Genomic DNA, 21,248 nt, shown 5'->3' with positions numbered 1-21,248 from the left:
CCATCACCTTTGGAAACTTTTATTGCTGTTTATCAGCATGACCAACGTTGTGCCAATGAAAGTCAAAGAAGCCATTATGAGACTGAGAAACAAGAATAAAACTGTTAAGAGACATCAGCCAAACCTTAGGCTTACCAAAATCAATTGTTTGGAACATGATTATGAAGAAAGAGAGCACTGTTGAGCTTACTAATCGCAGGGACTGGCAGGCCAAGGAAGACATCCACAGCTGATGACAGAAGTATTTTCTCTATAATAAAGAAAAATCCCCCAAAAATCTGACCACGTGCACTTCACATGTGATTTTTTTCTATTACAAATCTCAAATTGTGGAGTGCAGAGGCGAATAAATAAATGATGAGTCTTTGATGGAGGGCACTTTATAATAATCCGAGCTCTGCTAATCTTCAAGGTGCAGCAATGGTGCCTTGGTTTAATTTGTCTGAAGATTGCACCAAGAGCTAGATTGTAGAAGCACAGTCAATTCCAAAAAGACTTAAACGTGTTCGGAGGCAGGTTTTGGAAGCGGGTAAGTTTTCTGAGTTTACCTTTAATTTTAAACATAAATGTATTTAAATGCATTTCATTTTAAGTATTTTCTGTAGTTGTACTTTAGTTAATTAATTTTAATGAACATTTATCATTGTTAAGTTTTAATGTGGGATTAATTTTCAGCAGTTTTTTAAATAATGCCATTGACATTAGTGATTCCCTCTTTGACTAACCTTTTAGATTCATAGTTCACAAGTTATACGAGCAGAAATGGGCCATTCAGCCCTTCAAGTCTACTCTGCCATTCAATCATGGCATATCTTTCTTCCCCTCTCAACCTCATTCTCCTTTCCCTCTCCCCATACCCCTCACACCCATACTAATCAAGAATCTGTCACTCTCCACCTTCAAAATATCCATTGACGTGGCCTCCACTAGCATCTGTGGCAATAAATTCCAGATTCAACATCCTCTGACTAAAGAAATTCCTCCTCATCTCCTTTCCTAAAGTACGCCCTTTTGTTCTGAGGCCTGGTCCTGGACTCTCCCACTAGTGGAAACATCCTCTCCACAACCACTCTATTCAGATCTTTCACTATTCGGTAACTTTCAATGAGGTCCTCCCTCATCCTTCTAAACTCCAACGAATACAGGCCCAGTGCCATCAAATGCTTATCATATAATAATAATAATAATATATCTTTTATTGTCATTGAACGTCAGTGCAACGAGATTTAGTGTGCAGCTCCACTGATGTACAAGAAAGGTAAATAAATACAATACATAAATAAACAAGCTGAATTGATTGACGTGACCATCTGAGGGAGACTGTCCAAAGGGGGTGGGTGGGGGGGCACTCATTAGGGCCGGTTCAGAGCCGCTATAGCTCTTGGGATGAAACTGTTCCTGAGTCTGGAGGTTCAGGCGTAGAAGGCCTTGTAACGTCTGCCGGAGGGAAGTAGTTGAAACAGACCGTGGCAGGGGTGTGATGAGTCCTTATGGATGCTGAGGGCCTTCCTGAGGCACCGCGTGTGGTAGATGCCCTCCAAGGCTGGTAGCTCTGTCCCGATGATCCTCTGCGCTCTGTTGACGACGCAGAGGATCATCGTTAGAAATATATGTTAACCCAATCATCCGTGGGATCATTCTTGTAAACCTCCTCTGGACCGCTCCAACCTCCCCTCCTTCTGCAGAGACCCTGCTTTCTAAAACGACACTATCTTCTCCTCTGCCGATCTTTGTATCATCTGCAAACTTGGCCACAAAGCCTTCAATTCCCTCACCCAAATGATTGATATACAATGTGAAGAATAACAGCCCCAGCACTGACCCCTGTGAAACTATGCTAGTCACTGACAGCCAACCAGAAAAAGCCCCCTTTATTGCCACTCTCTGTCTTCTGCCATCCAGCCATCTTGCAATGAGCTCTCATCGTCTTTTGCAGCCTCATGTGCGGCACCTTATCAAAGGCCTTCCGAAAATCTAGGCAAGTAACATCCACTGACTCTCCTATGTTTATCTTGCTATTTACTTACTCAAAGAATTCCAAAAGATTTGTTAGGCAAGATCTCTCCTTTCACAAAGCCATGCTGACTTCGGTCCATTTATCATGTGCTTCTCAGTAGTCAGAAATCTCATCCTTCATAATGGACTCGAAAATCTTACCAACCACTGAAGCCTGGTTAACCGGCCTATAGTTTCCACTCTTCTGCTTCACTCTCTTCTTGAACAGCGATAATATTTGCAGTTTTCCAATCCTCTGGAAACACTCCTGATTCTATTGATTCATGAAAAATCACTACTAGTGCCTCCACAACCTCTAAAGCCATGTCTTTCAGAACCCTGGGATGCAGTTAAGGACCTGTGCCTTAAATACCCCGACGTGTAATATTTTGTATGAAATTCGCATGTGACAGGCCACATGATGCTTTGATCTGTCTTTATTTTTTGAATGTTGAAATACTGACTAAATTAAGTTTCCATGCCTAACATGAAACATGAACATGATTTAATTCACAAAAGATGTACTTGGATGGTATTCATGTTCATAATGACTCCAAAATATTTTGTTTGTCCAGAAATATTTTAAATCCAATTATATAGAAACATAGAAAATAGGCGCAGGAGTAGGCCATTCGGCCCATCGAACATGGCTGATCATCCAAAATCGGTACCCCGTTCCTGCTTTCTCCCCATATCCCTTGATTCCGTTTACTATTGATTACTATTGATGCTTGAGCTTGGCAAAGTCCTAGAAACTGCAAAGAGAGAAAGAATCAGTTCAATATTTTATTTTGATGCTGTTGCTTCTAGAAAAAAAAAATTGTTGCTTGAATTTTAACAAATTATTTTAAAAGCCACTGGAACAAATACATGGAAATTTCAGTTTAATGTCAAAGCTAAAATGCACATTGTGTTTTTCAAGTCTTTCCCTCTTCTCTTGTTCAGTGCCTCAGTCTAAAATGATTTTCCTCGGGTACTGCATTGGAGCTGTCAACCAATTGTGCACTCAAGTAAAATGACAAGATTCAATATTTCAAAATAAAAGAGGACAACAAGCTAGGCTTAGTGTCCTCTTTGACTCTAGAGCAGAGATAACTGACCTTGCTTCAATCCAGTTAACTGACTCTCCCTGCCATAGAGTTTATGTAGAATTAAAGAATCAATGGGGCTTTTATCCATAATCTATAGCAAAAAATACCCATTTCTCTCTACTATATTGCTCTTCCCCAATTACCTGCAAAATCTATCCATTCATCAATTGTCTTTTGAATGCTGTGACATCTGCTGTCTCCAACCGTCTATGCAACACATATCAAATGACAAAAACAGTCGGGTAAAATAAATGTCTTCTAGTTCTTTTGTCAATTACCTTGAATCTGTCCCCCACAACTATCAAACCTTATAGAAATACAAACTTTTTTTTTCAGTCACCTGGCTAGTCTAGCATGAATTTTTTTCTCCAATTAAATATAAATTTAATTATAAATTTCTCTCTCCGAAGGAGAATCACCCAAGCTTCTCTATCTTACCTCATGAGAAGTCCCTAATCCCCAGGATTATTCTAACAAATCTCCTCCAATGCCTTATATTCTTATTAAACCCGCTGTTTAATACTAAATTAGGCTGTTGCTGTTGAATGCTGTGACATCTGCTGTCTCCAACCGTCTATGCAACACATATCAAATGACATCAACAGTCGGGTAAAATAAATGTCTTCTAGTTCTTTTGTCAATTACCTTGAATCTGTCCCCCACAACTATCAAACCTTATAGAAATACAAACGTTTTTTTTTTCAGTCACCTGGCTAGTCTAGCATGATTTTTTTTCTCCAATTAAATATAAATTTAATTATAAATTTCTCTCTCCGAAGGAGAATCACCCAAGCTTCTCTATTTTACCTCATGAGAAGTCCCTAATCCCCAGGATTATTCTAACAAATCTCCTCCAATGCCTTATATTCTTATTAAACCCGCTGTTTAATACTAAATTAGGCTGCTGGAATCAAAGTTTCTGCACCTGAATCTATCTACTGGTATCAGAAGACACAATATACTGCAGATGCTGGAATGTTGAGCAAAAAGTACTGGAGGAACTCAGTGGGGTAGGCAGCATCTGTGGAGGAAATGGACAGATAGCGTTTTAGGTCAGGACCCTTCTTCTGGCTCATGACCGAGGATATCTTGGGATATTGCACTTGGCATTTAATACCTTAGTTCAGGAAATGTGAAAAGCAGTAACTCAATAGCTCAGGAGATTTTTTATTAGTTCACAGAATGTGTACATCACTAGGCATGCTGGCATTTATTACCCATCTCTAATCATCTGAACTGAGGAAGGAGTTATGGATGAGCCCCATTAATGAGTTGGGAGTCATATATAGATGGCCTGGTTAAAATGGCAGATTCCATGCTTGAATTTTCCCAATAATTCAGTTACCATTATTCATATTGGTTTAGTTTCTTAAATTTGAAATTCATTGGAATTCAAACTCCACAGCTGCCACGGTGGCATTCCAACTGTATGCATGGGACCCATTTCTGCACAGGGCACTGTCAAAACTAACGTTCAACACTGAAAATGGTCTCTAGAAGAGTAATCTTCAATTAGCAGGGCAGAAGTAGGCTGTATGTTTTGATGAACTGAAACAAGTTGAGCAGACTTCATCTGTAATTATCTTCCAACATGAAACAATGCGCCAAGGACCAATGTATTTGCCGATATTAAACGTACAAAAGATCATGCCTTGCTTGGAATGTCTTCATCAATTTTTTTTCCAACAATACTGTGCTAAGAATCTTGAATCCTTAAATCCAGCTACATATCTTATTTTTCAACAGGTTATTTTAACAGTATTTTCTGATTATTCTCAAATTCACTATATGTTTCTGTGGAGTAGATTTTAAAGCTGGGCACAGTAAATCCAGGTGAACCCTGTTCTGCATAATAATAGAACTGCTTATAATGATTTTCTCATTTCTTCTTTTTGGAATATCTTGAATTCCAATCACAACTCCGCAGTGAATGATCTAGCACACAGGTATGCATCAAAAAAGGAGATAACGTTCAGCCATAGGCTAATGAATAAAAATAATATTTGAAACCAGAAGTGCCATGCAATGACCATTTCAAACAACAGAAGAACCCTTGAGATTCAAAAGTATTACCATTGCCGTGTTCCCCACCAACCTCAATTGAGGGATCAGCTGGTCCACAAATCCAACAAGATCAGCAGGTTAAAGGCTGACAACTTGCAACAAGTAGTTCACCTGATGGCATTCCAAAGATATTCGCCCCCCATGCCAGGATTGTGATAAATACAGGTTCAATAACACTCCAGAAGATTGATACCAATGGCCAAGACAGCGTGCTTGACAATCACACTCCATTTACAACTATAAATGTTTATGCCCTGCACAGAGTACAATGGCAGCATGGTGCACCATCTGCAAAATGCACTGCAAGGTTATTCAGACAGAACCTCCCAAATCTACAACTTCTACCAAAAAGATAAAGAAGAATTGTATGCACATGCAGTTCCATTTCAAGCAGGTCACCATTCCTCAGGGCTGCTGTGTCTAAATCTTGGAATTCCCTACACAAGAGCACTGTGGAAGTACTTTCATCCGAAGGATAATTAGCAATGAATTATGCTGACTTGCCAGCGATGTCCACATCCAGAAAAACAAGGTTAAATGGAAAATCCCCCCCCAAGAATGCTTTTGTTAAACATTTGGACAATATTTTTTATTAATCCTGGAATGTCACTGCAGGTTCCTCATTATGTAATGTTCTATTGCCCCAAATTTCACAAATCATGCCGCCAACATAAAGACTGGCAATTTAATATAGTCACAAATGATTTTGGAAGATAAATCCAAAGGAATGGAAGAATGTGTCTTTAAGGGAAAAGGAGGGGGCAGGAGGAGAGCATAAACACCCACATGGACCAAGTAATCTCAGCAGCCACTTACAAACTTTATATGCAATATAAAGTATGTAATCTAACCTGGTTTCCCTTATAGCATTCACCCATTCTTCATTAGATATTTGGGTATCAGTTATTAATTTGGTGATTTCGGTTCTAAGTACTCTCTTCCATATTCTTCAAAAAGATTTAAAAATTACAAATCCCAAAACAAGGTCTGGAGAACTCTATTCACCAAATCTCACCATTCAATTTGATATAATAAAATGTAGAAACTTATTTGTTGAATCGATAGTAGACCAATGCATTCAAAATAGAGATAGGCCAAAGGAAAAAGGCACATATCCCAATTCTACATGCTTACATTCATGAAACGTACAGGGTGGAATAAAGCAAAGCGTACAGCAGGTGCTAGGAGCCCAATACTGTGGAATACCATGGGTAGTATTGTGATATTGAAATTGGAATTAGGAAAACATAGACATGGAAAAAATATTGCCAAGGGAGATCAAGGAAATGTCAGCATGATTTATGTATAGATAAAGTGAAGGGATAATTTTTTTTAAAGTAAGGCCAATTAGATGCTCTCAGGTACATTCCCAAACATTTGTTCTCTGATGGTTTGAGAGACTTTAAGCCTACGGCCAAGCTTTATCCAGATAACAAAGGAATTCTGCCAATTTCAATAAGCAAGGCTCTATTGTGCTCGGCATTATCCAACCGCTGGTTGGCAGTTTTAATAAGTCTGTGCCCTGAAACTACTTCTTCTTAAGCCCTTTGCTCCTCGAGGGAGCATAGGCCATTGACAAATGTCTTCCACCTCACTCGGTTGTTGGCAGATCTTTCGAGATCTCCCCAGTTGAGCCCACTCTGACATTTCTCTCTGAACACCTCTTCTCCAGCTGTTCCTGGGGCGACCCCTTTTCCTTTTTTCTTGGGGGTTCCATTTCAGGGCTTGCCGGGTGATGGTCGATGGGGGCGTTGCAAGCCGGCAGCCCTGCCAGCAGCGTGTTAGTTTTATCAACTTTTTAATTTTTTTTAGTGTGGCCTAGTGCATGTTTTTGGTGTCTCTCTATGTCTCTTGTGTTTTGGTCGCCTCCTCCACAGAGGTGCAGCCTTTCCCAGAGACGTGCCCAGGGCTTCAGCAGCGGGCGCAGCGTGGACTCTCGTCGCGGGTCGCCGGATGGGAGCACTCCGTTCGCTGGGCCGCAGCAGCCTGAAGCCGCGGTCTGCGGGAGTTCCAGCTGGTGCAGCGTCCGCCCTGAAACTTGCCACAGATAAAAGTGGGTGTCAATGACCAGTTACAAGCAAGCTCAGATCAGCTAACGACCCAAGCCATTGGGAAAGGAAATATGAAGGGGTTTAGTATACTGAAAGAATATAAATAGCCAGACAGAAATTAAAAAAATATCCCAGGTGATTGGGAGAAACAAATAAATAAATTGTGGAAGCACTGACCATAAATTTCAAATCCTGTTTAGTTAAAAGTCATGTTTGTCGAATATAGAATTGCTAACATTCTCACGGTCATTAATAAGTAACTGGATGCGCATTTGAAATGCTGTAACCTATAAAATAAGAAACTGAAGAGTGGACTAGGATGGGACAAAATGGAACAAAATGACGCTTTGGTCAAAGAAACCTTTCTTCTGCTCATAAATATTTCTACATTTCCAAAATTGCTCCCAGTGCATAAATGGATTGTTTCATATCCTCCATGTTAACTTTTCATTGATATACTTTTAAACATCATATCTGCTAACTTCGTGATCAGATTTTCTAGGATGCATCTAATCCACAGTAGTACAGTGGTAGAGTTGCTGCCTTTTATCCTTGTGTTTTCCTAACCAAGGGTCTATTATCCTTGTGTTTTCAATCAGAAATTGCAGGGTCCCATTTTCAATTCTAATTACGCTTTTAGCATGTATTTTAATTACTCATATTCATCCCAACAACCCCCCTCTTTCTTTCTGCCAACAATATACATTTTTACCGCTTTTCTTAATCTGTTTGGTGTCACATTTGTTTGGTCCTTATTTTCCATTAAAGCATCATTTGTTCTTTATTGAATTGTTGTTAATTCATTACTTTCCATTAAAGAAGCACTCCACACAGTGCTTTGCACGTGAAAATAATCTTTGCATGCACAATGCTCATTTAGAAGGGAAAAATCAATTAATGTACTGATGGATGGTTTAATGAAATCATTTTGACAACTTTCTATATTGCAGAAACACAAATTCATCGGGTGGCGCCGCGCGCGGCAGCCTCACCAGTAGTCTGTTTGTCATTTCACCCTTTTTGTTATTTTTAGTCTGTTTAAAAGTATGTTTTTGGAGGTTTCTTAGTCTTTTTATGTGGGGGGGGGGGGGGGGGGGGAATGGGGAAACCGTTTCTCAGTTACTTCCTGGTCGAGGGTGCGTCTATTCTCCGAGTCGCACCTTCGCTCCCCCCCCTCGCGGCCTACCATCTGGATTCAGCAGTGGCGCAGCACCCTGAATTACCATCGCGGATCGCCGTGTTGAAGCTCCGGAGTGTCGGGCCTGCTGTTGAACACCATGGAGTTGTGGTTTGCAGAGCTTCTAGCCACGGGCAGTGCTGACTTTAACATCGCGGAGTCCTGGGATCCTTTACCGAGGGTCGCCAGTGTTGGAGCTCCACCCAGCTCGGCCTGTGGACTTCGGGAGCCGCAGTCTCCGGTAAGAAGCGGCCGATTCAGAAACTCCAAGCCGCTGAGTGTGTTCTTCCATCCCGGCGAGAGGGCCTGAACATCAGGCCGCCGTAGCGGCGACTGCGGAGGGCTCAAAGGCCCCGACCACAGATGAACAATGAGGAAGATGACTGAAATTTATTGACTTCCCTCAGTGGGAAACCTTGATTTCGCTGTGTGGGGATGTTCATGTTAAATTCTATCGTGTATCGTGTTCTTTTTATTCGTATGGATGTATGGCAACTCAAATTTCACTGCACCAATTGGTACATGTGACAATAAATGTAACTTGAACTTGAAGTGCTGGAGTAACTTGGTAGGTCATCTCACCCTTCCTGAGGTCATCTATTGCCAGTCCTGTTTTGTTCTGGCCTTCTCTTGGAGGAAAGAAAAATAGCAAACTAACAATGAAAAATTGGTAGGCGATGTGCGAAGGAAATGAAGAATGCAAGATGAGAAGGAAGAAAAATAGATAATGCCTTTTTATGTCATTTTAGGGCAGCAGTCAATCAACTGTACAGTGCATCAATCAAGCAACAAATACAACTCCCACCGCAACAGTTCAGAAATATCTTCCATGTATGGGGCACAGTGGCTTAGCAGTAAAGCTGCTGCCTTACAGTGCGAGAGATCCAGACTATTTCTGCTATCTGTACGGAGTTTATACGTCCTCACTGTGACCGCATGGGTTTTCTCTGGGTGCTCCGGTTTCCTCACACACTCCAAAGACATACCGGTTAGTCGGTTAATTGGCTCGGTAAGATTGTAAATCATCTCTAATGTGTAGGATAGTGCAAGTTCACAGGGTGATTGATGGTTGGCACGGCCTCAGTGGGCCGAAGGGCCTCTTTCCGTGCTGTACTTCTAAAATCTAAAGTTTGAAAATTGTATACCGCATTAAAAAACACAAGACCCAATTAAGTGGTATTAAGTATAAAGTATAGAGCCAGATGTCTTGTGGCAGCGTTGGAGAAATTTCCAACCCGAAACGTAACCTGTCTATTTCCCTTCACAAATACTACCTGATCCGCAGAATTCCTTCAACAATTTCTTTTTTGCTCAAGATTCCAACGGCTTTAGTCTCTTGAGTCTCCACAGAAAGTCCCTTTTTATTTTGAAATTTGCAATACATTGACTCTTGCAATCAACACCGGCAACCAAGAGCAAACATATTTCAATATGCTTCAATCTGGGCAAACTCCCATTAGGTGTCTCTGAACCGTTGCATCATTGGCAACAGCTCTGGCATCTCCAACCAGACTGTTGGCCATGCCAGCAAAGTATGAATTAAGAGTTTGCCAACAATGAGGAGATCAAAGCTTCAAAGACACAATATTGGCAACAAATCAGACAAAAAGAAATTTTTCTAAGGGCATAGAAATCCCTTTATCTAAATTCATCAGCATAATGCGACAAAAAGAGCAGAGGGATGTGCCACAGGGAACAATCCAGTTTTAGAGTAGCAGTATCTTCAGAGGCTAAGTGACTCATGCTCTGCTTCCCTAAAGTATAAAATGTTGATTTTATGAGCTTAAGCAACCTCACTATCTTCCCACACAGATCAAAGCAGCCACCCCATATTTCTCCAAAGCTACCTCTAAGAAACAAGATCTCAAATTGCCCTTTCCAAAGATTTCACCACAGCGTTTTTTTCCGATTCAAGCAGAATCAAACCTAAACTTCATATTTATTGTACTTCTTACAAATTGTACCTATTACTTGTTGGGCAGATGGACGGTAAATTATTTGTGAATTGAATTTTTTTTAAAAAGGTCGCAACTCCTCACATCTTTGGAAACCACATCATGGGCAGAAAGTCACAAGAAAAATAAACTAGCCAACCAATGCCAATCATGTTGGATAATTCCAACCTCCACGATAATAGTTTCAGAATTTATTCTCATTAGAAATTATTGTGGTCCAAACAAGGGACAGAGGTATCCAGACGTTAGCTTGGATGTTACACTTACTTAAGAAACATTCAGCATACCCTTGATTTTTTTTTTTCTCTGTCCACTTGGCAATATCCTCGCACACCAGAACTCAAAACAGAGTATTCACAATAGCTTATTTCATTACACCACCATTAGCATTACAAATATAACACTCTTGATTTGCAATTTTCAGCACTCTAGAGGAATGCTGCACAATTATCTATGCCAAACTGAGACCCAACAATATGGAAATATTCTGGAATTATGAACTAACTACAGAAATTATTCTGCATCTAAAGTGTAAAATAATTACAATGTTATTGGGACGTTTAATAGAATACAATATCTTTTCAACTAACCATCAATTAAAACAGTCTGCAGTCTGCTAATAACAATAATAATGTTATATATATTTATATTTTTATATTTATAAAATATTATATAAAATATATTTAACCCAATCCTATTTAATGTGTGAAGTCATGTTTTAAACACCATCATCAAATTAGTGGCAGACCTATAACCATCAATCCTTAGTCTACCTTTGAGGTTTAAATATCCTGTTTAGGGATATCCTACGTGTTGGTCAAAACCAATATTTTTTATAATGGCAATGAACAGAAATATCTCTACTTTCATTCTGTCCTACTGGATTTTGATTACAACATTTCTAATGCATGGATTATGAATGCTGCAACAAGAGTACTTACAATTATGGGAACAGTGAGGTATCATCATTGCAATGTTGAAATATTCAAAACAAATGCCGCACCGCAACAAGTCATCCATGGGCTGAAAAAGCAAAACATGTTTACAAATCCAATTTGAAATTCTTTCATACTAAGCAAGTGCAACTATCAACATTTCAATATTTGTAAGCTAGCCACAGAACTTGCTGTGTCCAGCAGCATCGTCAGTACTACTACATAACAGCAATGAGAAAAACTGATGCTCTAATCGGGGGAAAAAACGAGGAAGAATGGGTGTGGTATAGACAGCTGGGACCAAGTGTTTCCCTGGAGGAGTATAGAAGCCGAGAAGGAAATCACGAGGCCAAAAGGGCATGAGTTGGTTCTAGCAGATAAGATTAAAGAGAATCCAAAAATGTCATGAACATTATGGGGAAAGGGTCGACAGAAAACTCACCAAAAAAAGCAGTCATCTACGACTGGAACTGCAGGAGATGGGGAAGGTTCATAATGAATATTTCACGCATGTTTTTACCGCGGAGACTGACATTCAGACTAGGGATCTTGGGACAGTTAATGGTGATATCTTGAGGACAATCTACATTACAGCTGCAGAGGAACTCGACATTGTAAGACATATGAAAGTAGACAAATCTCCTATATATCCAAGAACATTGCGGGAAGCTAGAGAAGAAATTGCAGGAGTCCTAGCTGAGATACAAATCATTGTCGTGTTTGGAATGAGGTGCTGGAAGACTTTGTCCGAGCCAGGTTTAATAGCCTGATGGCTGTGCGGAAATAGCTATTCCTGAACCTGGTTGTTGCAGTCTTCAGGCTCCTGTACCTTCTACCTGAAGGTAGCAGGGAGATGAGTGTGTGGCCAGGATGGTGTGGGTCTTTGATGATACTGCCAGCCTTTTTGAGGCAGCGACTGCGATAAATCCCCTCGATGGAAGGAAGGTGAGAGCCGATGATGGACTGGGCAGTGTTTACTACTTTTTGTAGTCTTTTCCTCTCCAGGGCGCTCAAATTGCCGTACCAAACCACGATGCAATCAGTCAGCATGCTCTCTACTGTGCACCTGTAGAAGTTAGAGAGAGTCTTCCTTGACAAACCGACTCTCCGTAATCTTCTCAGGAAGTAGAGGCGCTGATGAGCTTTCTTGATAATTGCATTAGTGTTCTCGGACCAGGAAAGATCTTCAGAGATGTGCACGCCCAGGAATTTGAAGCTCTTGACCCTTTCAACCATCGACCCGTTGATATAACTGGGGCTGTGGATCCCCCTCCTACTCCTTCCAAAGTCCACAATCAGTTCCTTGGTTTTGCTGGTGTTGAGGGACAGGTTATTGCGCTGGCACCATATGGACAGTTGCTCGACCTCTCTTCCATACTCTGACTCATCCCCATCAGTGATACGCCCCACAACAGTAGTGTCGTCAGCGAACTTGATGATGGAGTTCGCACTGTGACTGGCTACGCAGTCATGAGTAGAGAGCGAGTACAGCAGGGGGCTGAGCACGCAGCCTTGAGGTGCTCCCGTGCTGATTGTTATCGAGGCTGACACATTTCCACCAATACGAACAGACTGTGGTCTGTGAATGAGGAAGTCGAGGATCCAATTGCAGAGGGATGCGCAGAGACCCAGTTCTGCGAGTTTGGTAACCAGCTTGGAGGGGATGATTGTGTTAAATGCCGAGCTGTAATCGATGAATAACAGCCTGACATATGAGTTTTTGTTGTCCAAGTGGTCCAGAGCGGAGTGGAGGGCCAGCGAGATCACATCTACCATTGATCTGTTGTGGCGGTACGCGAACTGCAGTGGGTCCAGGTTTTTGTCGAGGTAGGAGTTGATTTGCTCCATGATCAACCTCTCAAAGCACTTCATCACCACCGGCGTTAGTGCCACTGGTGGATAGTCATTGAGGCACGTCACCTTACTCTTCTTGGGCACTGGTATAATTGATGCCCTTTTAAAGCAGGTGGGGACCTCAGACCTCAGAAGTGAGAGGTTGAAAATGTCCGTAAAAACTCCAGCCAGTTGGTCCGCACAGGTTTTTAGAACACGTCCGGGTATACCATCAGGTCCAGGTGCTTTTCGGGGGTTCACCCCTCTGAAGGATTTCCTGACGTCGGCCTCTGTGACTGAGACTGAAATGCCATCACAGCAAATGGGGGATCAGGAAGGCACATCAGTGTTCTCCCTATCAAAGCGTGCGTAAAACGCATTGAGCTCGTCAGGGAGTGATGTTTCGCTGACATTCGAGCTGCCTCCTGGTTTCGCCTTGTAGGAGGTGATTGCATTCAGGCCCTACATCTGCCGAACATCTGTCTCATCCTCCAGTTTGGAGCAGAAGTCCTTTTGGCCTTTTTGATGGCCTTACCAAGGTCGTATCTGGACTTCATGTAGGCCACTGTATCGTTGGAAGTGAATGCCCTGTGTCTGGACTTCAGAAGAGTGCGGATCTCAAAGTTCATCCAAGGTTTCTGATTGGGAAACACTCGGAAGGTTTTTGTAGGGATGCAGTCCTCCACACATTTCTTTACGAAGTCTGTAATGACTGTGGCGTATTCGTTCAAGTCCGTTGCCGAGTCCTTGAACATTGCCCAGTCTACATACTCCAAACAGTCCTGGAGTTGTTCCTCTGCCCCCGCCCCCCCGCCCCCCCCCCCGACCAGCTCTGTACTGTCCTCACTTCTGAGGGTGCGCTCTTCAATTGCTGCCTGTAGGCAGGAAGCAGCACCGCGATATGGTCGGATTTACCGAAGTGAGGGCGAGGGATAGAACGATAGGCATTCTTGATGGTGGTGTAGCAGTGGTCGAGGGTGTTGGGTCCTCTGGTGCAGCAGGAGACATGTTGGTGGAAGTTAGGGAGTGATTTCTTTAGGTTTGCCTTATTGAAGTCCTCCGCAATGGTGGTAAATGCCTCGGAGTAAGACGTCTGGTGTTTGTTGACCACGGTGTGCAGCTCCTCCAGTGCCAGACGGACGTCTGCCTGGGGTGGGATGTAGACCGCGGTCAGGATGATGGAGGTGAATTCCCTTGGAAGGTAGAAGGGACTGCACTTCACCGCCAGATGTTCGAGGTGTGGAGAGCAGGAGTTGGACAGGACTGCCACGTCCGAGCACCACGCAGAGTTGACCATGAGGCAGATGCCCCCTCCTCTCCCTTTCCCAGATGCCAGTCAGGGTTAGTCAGTACGGTTTTGTACTTATTTGAGTTTTTTTAAGAAGTGACCAAAGAAGGTTGTTGAGGCCATGGCCATAGATTTTGTCTATGTGGAATTTAGCCTGGCCTTTGATAACATTGCACATGGTAGACTGCTCTGGAAGATCAATCTTGTCTGCACCCTTTCCAGCTTATGCACTAACCAGGTTATGAATGGGTTCTATTTTTAATGATAAATTGACTTTGTCCATAAAATCATTCTGATGGGGTTGTTGCATTTTCCTTTGGATAATTTTCAGTCATCAACGTGACCCAAGTGTGGCAGTACTTTCATGAGAGTCTGAATGCTTTCCATTTTGCAGACTCCCTGGAAACAACAAAATTCACTAAAAATTCCACAATGATTTAGTACCAATGGGAAAATTGATTATTTATGGTTGACCTGGTTAACCATGTATTTGGGAGTGGGGGGGGGGGAGAATATTATAACAATATAAGAACTGGGCGATCATCCTCTGGAGGTTTAACACGAAAGACTGATTTGGCCCAATAACCAGCTTGTAATCTAATTGCTACATTAAATTCAAGTTTGTGTGCAGAAAATTTTAAACTCACAAATAATTTAGAGATTTATGTACAAAAATTGTGTTAAAATGTTTACTAGCCTAAGTGTATTCATACTTACATGCACGTGAAATATTTCAGAAATGACACTGAATTGTTTCTCTAACACAGGCACATCAAGGCAAATTAGTTTCAGATTTATACAAAGGCAATGAAACATAATGACTGTACCACCGGTCTCAAAACAACAGCGCAAACAGTGACAGGCCAATCCACAGCACCTGTTGCAGGTTAGACTTGCCATTGCCTATGTGATGTCAGCGATATTTTATGCTGCACGTTTCAGAAAGTGTAGGATGCAAGAATGTGGTGCCTTCTGTGGAACACTTGTGGCACAAAAGAACAAAGCAACTCACACATTTCACCTCAACCATTCAGATTATGAAACTTTCCAGCTTGTGAAACAAGAAATTGTAAACTGGAATGGTAAATGAATGATCAAATCTGGCACATTTAAATGGAAAGAAAGATCTGAAGCACTTTTATTAAATAAACAAAAAATATAACAGTTCCTTTAGCCGAATTTAAAAGCTGATAGAATGAAATAGTTGTAACTGCTCCTATCTATAGTGGAGAAGTGAACTGGTAATAAGTAGCACATACTGTCATTAAAAGCACATTTAAGACTGAATAGGGAAACCCCTATCTGTGATGAATTTGGCTCATATCTACTGTACATCAAATTACAGAACATACTTCATTGCAAAGATAGCAAAATGCTATTTATAAAAAGTGACCCACAGAGTTGCCTATTTCAGAGAAATGTTTGCATTTCTGCATTTTATTACCCTTGACTGATTTTCTTTTAGAACTTGCACTGACTGTAACTTTTTAGCCTTTGTGTACTCTGTATAATTCTGTATAATTTGATGGAAAATTAATCTAAATGTTTCCACTGATGATTTTGAGACACACTTTCAGTGCCAGGTTTATGGACTGTCCCTTGTAGAAACACCTTGTATTTATCCTTTTACAAGAGTAAAATCTCGCAATGTGCTTCAGAGGAGCTTTATCCAACAAGATTGTGCACTGTTAAGTAGTAGTAAACAGAAAACATGGGTCAAGGAGAAAGATCTTCAAGAAGTAAGGAGAGAGAATATCAGAGCTTCATACCTCAACAACTAAAGCTAATGGTTAAACAAAATAAATTGCTGTGCGATAGTTTACAAAATAGCAGGATATTGGAAACTGACGAATGGTGTGCATGAGAAATAATCAATGGAAACAAATGTAGGCATTCTACCTTCTCTGCCTTTCAATAAGATTATAATTAATCTTTTACTTCACCTTCACCATTCTACACCAAACCAATATCTCTCAATTCTCTTAAAGCCTAGGAATCATGGAGCATAGGGTCTCGACCCAAAACATCACCCATTCCTTCTCTCCAGAGATGCTGCCTGTCCCGCTGAGTTACTCCAGCATTTTGTGTCTACCATACAATAAAACAGCACAGGAACAGGCCTTTCAACCCATGATGTCCGTGGCGACCACAATACAAACTTAATGCAATATCCCACCATTCAATCTATGATCACATGCCTGGCTAAAAGCCTCTTAAACGTCACTATTGTATCTGGTTCCACCACTTCTCCAGGCAGCGTGGTCCAATCATCTAGCCCTCGATCTGTAAACAAAAATGGCCTTGCATGTGTTCTTTAAACTATCCCTCTCACATCTTAAACTGATGCCCTCCAGTATTTTTCATTTCCACCCTAGGGAAAAAAAGATTATTGACCTTTTCTTCACCTGTCATATATACTTTTTATATACTTCTATCAGGTCTCCCCTCTGCCTCTGGGGAGCCAGAGGAAACTATCCATTGTGTGTCCAACCTCTCCTTATCGTTCACACCATCCAGCCCAGGCAGCATACTGGGAAACCTCTTCTGCACCCTCTCCAAAGCCTCCACATCATTTGTAACAGGGTGACTCGAGTTGCACGACTGAGACCGATTCAGTCCAAACCATGACAACCAGACATCAGCAGTGCTAAGTGGACGGAGACAATCAAGGGGGGAGCAGCGACAGACACGTGAGATCAGGGGGTTGGCAGGAGACCACTGTGGTGAAGAGGGCAGGCCTGGGTGCCAGTGAAGGGCAGGAGGGAGAGGAAGTAACAGATAGTTGGGATAGTGGGTCGTCAGCAGCCCCGACATTAACAGCCACAAGATAGACACAAAATGTTGGGGAACTCAGCAGGTCAGGCAGCATCTCTGGAGAGAAAGAATAGGTGACGTTTTACGTCGAGAGCCTCCGTCTGAAGAAGGATCTCTACCCGAAGCTGCCTGTCCCGCTGAGTTACTCCAGCATGTTGTGTCTATTTTCAGTGTAAACCAGCATCTACAGTTGCTTCCCACATGTTAACAGCCACAAGTCGGTGGGGTCAGCCCGGGCTGGAGCGGCCGCTCTCGCACCTGGCGAGCTGTCATTGCACAGTCAGGGTCTGACAACAACTGCCGGCGCGGGGGAGCCCGGGCCTGGCCCTCCCTCTCTCCATCTTTCCTCCCTCCTTCACTTAACGCCAGGAGCCTCTCCCCTCCGAGCCCCTCACTCACTCCCCGCCGGGACCCAGGCCCCTCACTCACTCCACGCCGGGCCCCAGCCCCCTCACTCACTAACCACTCACTCCCCGCCGGGACCCAGGCCCCTCACTCACTCCACGCCGGGCCCCAGCCCCTCACTCACTCACCACTCACTCCCCGCCGGGACCCAGGCCCCTCACTCGCCGCCAGCAGCCTCTTCCTCACTCACCGCCAGCAGCCTCTCCCGGCCGGGCCCCAGCCCCTCTCTCACTCACTGCCGGGCCCCTCACTCACTCATTCACCACTCACTCACTCCCCGCCGGGCCCCAGGCCTCTCATTCACCACTCACTCCCCGCCGGGCCCCAGGCCTCTCATTCACCACTCACTCCCCGCCGGGCCCCAGCCCCTCTCTCACTCACTCCCCGCCGGGACCCAGGCCCCTCACTCACTCACCCCCAGCAGCTTCTCCCGGCGTTCGCGCCGCCACATTCTCCCATCCAAACCGCGCGCGCTTCACCCGCCGGATACACGTCACTACCAGCTGGGCCAATATTCGCCGGCCTGAGATACTATGCAACGTATATCGGCTGCGACTTCCGCATTCGGGCACCGTGCCAAACAGCGTGTGATAACATTGTATGCTCAGCACAAGGGACTGCAATATTCACCAGCTGCATCGGGGGTTGACTCAAAACAACATTTGCCGACTCCATCCTACTTAGAATACAGTAATATTCAGCGATAATATATATTCTCCGTATTAAGCAGTGTGCAATATTCACCGGCTTCCACCTCGATACCAGGGAATGTGGTAGAAGCATTTGCTGCATATAATGCATTAGGCTCGTTTACTGGTCTGCCAAGGCCCATTGGATCTCCTGTTTCCTATTAACTCCCCTTACCATTCCCATTCCCACACTGACCTTTTTGTTCTGGTTCTCTTCCATTGCCACATTGAGGCCATGCGCAAACTGGAAGAACAGCACCTTATATTTCCCTTGGGCAGGGTACAATCCAACGTTATGAACATTGAATTCTTCAACTTTAGGTAACTACAAACACCTCCTTCCCACTCCCCCCCTTCCTTTACTAAAAGTGTGTTAACCAGCTCCACAGTCCACCACTATGTATCCTTTTGGGCTCACGCCTGTTCAGCTGGCAATGGGCCTATCGAGGAACTTCCTTGCCTGAGGTAATCTGTTGCTGCCCCTGATTTGTCCTGTTTATCTCGCTTCGTTTTTTTCCTTATATCCAGTTATGTGTAACATTATCTACTTGCCAACCCTACATCAGCCATCATGCACATTCAGCAAGTATGCCCTTGCATCTGGCCCACTGTGAGCAGAAACAATTCCTTGACCAGACACGTTGCAGTGTTTGCCAGCTGCATCCTTTTCCCCTCGATAAAGTGCAACATTCATTATTTGCACCCTCTGCAGCTGCCGTAGTACAACATTCACCAGCTTAGCCCCCTATAACAAAATTAATGTATCACCTAGCTTCTGCATTGCTGCATCTTTCAAGTCTTCACCAGCACCTCCTGCGATAAATATTCACCATCCATATCCTCTGGAAGGCAGCCAACAAAATCTACGACCTCTTCCACCCCAATCATACCTTCTCTCCTCTCCCGTCATGCAGAAGATTGAAAATACATACTACCAGACTCAGGTACAACTTCTTCCCCTCTGTTATCAAACTTTTGAACAGTTCTCCCATAAACTAGGTCTTAATTTTCCACCCTATCTCATTGTGCCCATTAGATTTTTTTCCCTAGGCACTACTACCACAAATCTGAAAACTATATTCTGCACTGGTATTTTTCTCTTTGCTCCACCTGCTGTACTTGTGTACTTAGGCATGGTTGTATTCATATAGTCTTAACTGAATTAATTGGATAGCAATTAAATCAACAAAAACTTTCCACAGTACCAAAACAATAATAAACCAATGTTAATATTAACATTTAAAATACATTTAGGCAAGTACATGGCAAGAAAAGGTTTAGAGGAATGTGGATCAAATAAGGATATATGGATCTATCATAAATGGACATCTTGGTCAACATGGACTTTGGGCCTAAGGGCCTTTTTCTATGCTGTATGACTATGATTTTTTTTTGCTGTGTTCACCGGCTGCAACCCCTGCGCCAGGTCTTGTTCTTGTGGCTGTACAGCATTCACAATCTGGCTACCCTGCAACAGTCACAACGTGACATTCAATATCCATGGTCTTCCAGTTGTGGTCCTACATTACAAACACTAGCTGCATTCCTTTCACCAGAACTGTGCAAAATTCATCGGCATTCATAGCACCAGACTTAATGTAACATTCACAAGCTGCATCTCCTGCAGAAGGAACTGTGTTGCATTCAATGTTTGCAGTTTCTGCACAATGCAACATAGTTTGGAGAGAAGTGGGTCAGGCACTGGCAAGTGGGGTTAGTTTGGTTCAGCAATTTATACAGCATGTATGTCTTGGGCCGAAGAGCCTGTTTCTGTGCTTTATGACAATAACATTCACTGACTGCAACCCCAACATCAGGCACAATGGAATGTTCACCATTGTTCTCACCCACGCCGTGACAATGCCTAATTCAAGCATCAGATAATGTTCATCACCTGTATCCACACCAGGTCCTGTATAACATTCACTGTCTGTATCCCTCACACCAGATAATGTGTAAGGGATAATGTGTAAGAGCTGGCTGTTCTTGAAAAGGAGGCGCAGTCGTCTTTCTTACAGTTTGGCTTTCTTCCCAACCAATTGTTCAAGCGCTTTTGATTGCAACATGCGCCTTAATTTAGTTCAACAAAGAAACTGACAAGTTACTAAAGAACTAACTTGTTTATCTGATCTTGTACAGCATTCACTATTTACAGGTGGAATACAAATTACTTCATAGTCTATGAACATTTTAAACCATTGCTGTTTGCATCCTCCACACACCTAGAAAGCTGCACCATTTACAGATGTTTTCTTTGGTTATTGAATCAATGATGGAGTAGATCTTATCTAGTCTAAAGTCAAGAATCTTTTTTTCCATGTTCTATTTTTACATATTCATAAAATAGTACTGGATGTGCTTGTGTATTGACAAGTTAATGAATGAGTTTCAGATGTACTTTAAAGAAGTTAATTATGACCAGAAATATTCCAAAAATTGAATTAGAATAAAGTTGAGGAGAACTGAAAAATATCTACAAGACCTGTACAATATTTATCTCTCAGCACCCAAAGAACAGTTAATCTGGTCTTTTATTACATTGATTATTGTATTAATTATGTTTCCTACATCACATGGACCTCAAAAATTACTTAATTGGCTGTTCAAGATATTAGGACTACCCTCCCTAAAACTTGTCATGTAAATATATTTTTCTTACCAACGCACAGGTTCATGTGCGACGTTAACCTATCTGACATTTTAGTTTTAAGATTCATCATCAGCTGTGTTTAGGAAGGAACTGCAGATGCTGGTTTACACCGAAGATAGCACAGAATGCTGGAGTAACTCAGCGGGAAAGGCAGTATTTCTGGAGAGAAGGAATGGGTGACAATTCGGGACGAAACCCTTCTCGACTACTTTATTTAGTCCTTGTATTAAATTTAACTGATTAGTATCCAGAAGGTACAAGATATTCTGCTAAATGACTCAAATTCAGTTTGACCGACTGA

General features: G+C 42.5%; 1 protein-coding gene across 5 annotated transcripts in view; it reads right to left on the bottom strand.

Moving 5' to 3' along the window:
- The window catches only part of rad18 (RAD18 E3 ubiquitin protein ligase), a 102,573-nt gene extending 84,492 nt beyond the window's left edge, over positions 1 to 18,081 (bottom strand). For 4 of the 5 annotated variants that reach the window (XM_033036771.1, XM_033036772.1, XM_033036774.1 and 1 more), the window contains exons 1-3: positions 18,044 to 18,081; positions 17,799 to 17,818; positions 11,275 to 11,356 (exon numbers count right to left, since the gene is read on the bottom strand). In XM_033036771.1, the coding sequence (XP_032892662.1) occupies positions 11,275 to 11,356; positions 17,799 to 17,818; positions 18,044 to 18,059 (118 nt within the window). In that variant the 5' untranslated portion in view covers positions 18,060 to 18,081. Of the gene's footprint in view, positions 1 to 2,666; positions 2,746 to 11,274; positions 11,357 to 17,798; positions 17,819 to 18,043 lie in introns of those variants that run through there. The other variant, XM_033036775.1, reaches the window with a different exon arrangement.
- Positions 18,082 to 21,248: the final 3,167 nt, after the last annotated feature.

The sequence above is a fragment of the Amblyraja radiata genome, chromosome 18, assembly GCF_010909765.2.
Source record: "Amblyraja radiata isolate CabotCenter1 chromosome 18, sAmbRad1.1.pri, whole genome shotgun sequence".
NCBI classification, from domain to species: domain Eukaryota; kingdom Metazoa; phylum Chordata; class Chondrichthyes; order Rajiformes; family Rajidae; genus Amblyraja; species Amblyraja radiata.
The sequence above is the reverse complement of the archived record's forward strand: the minus strand, read 5'-3'. Positions and strand labels throughout refer to the sequence as shown.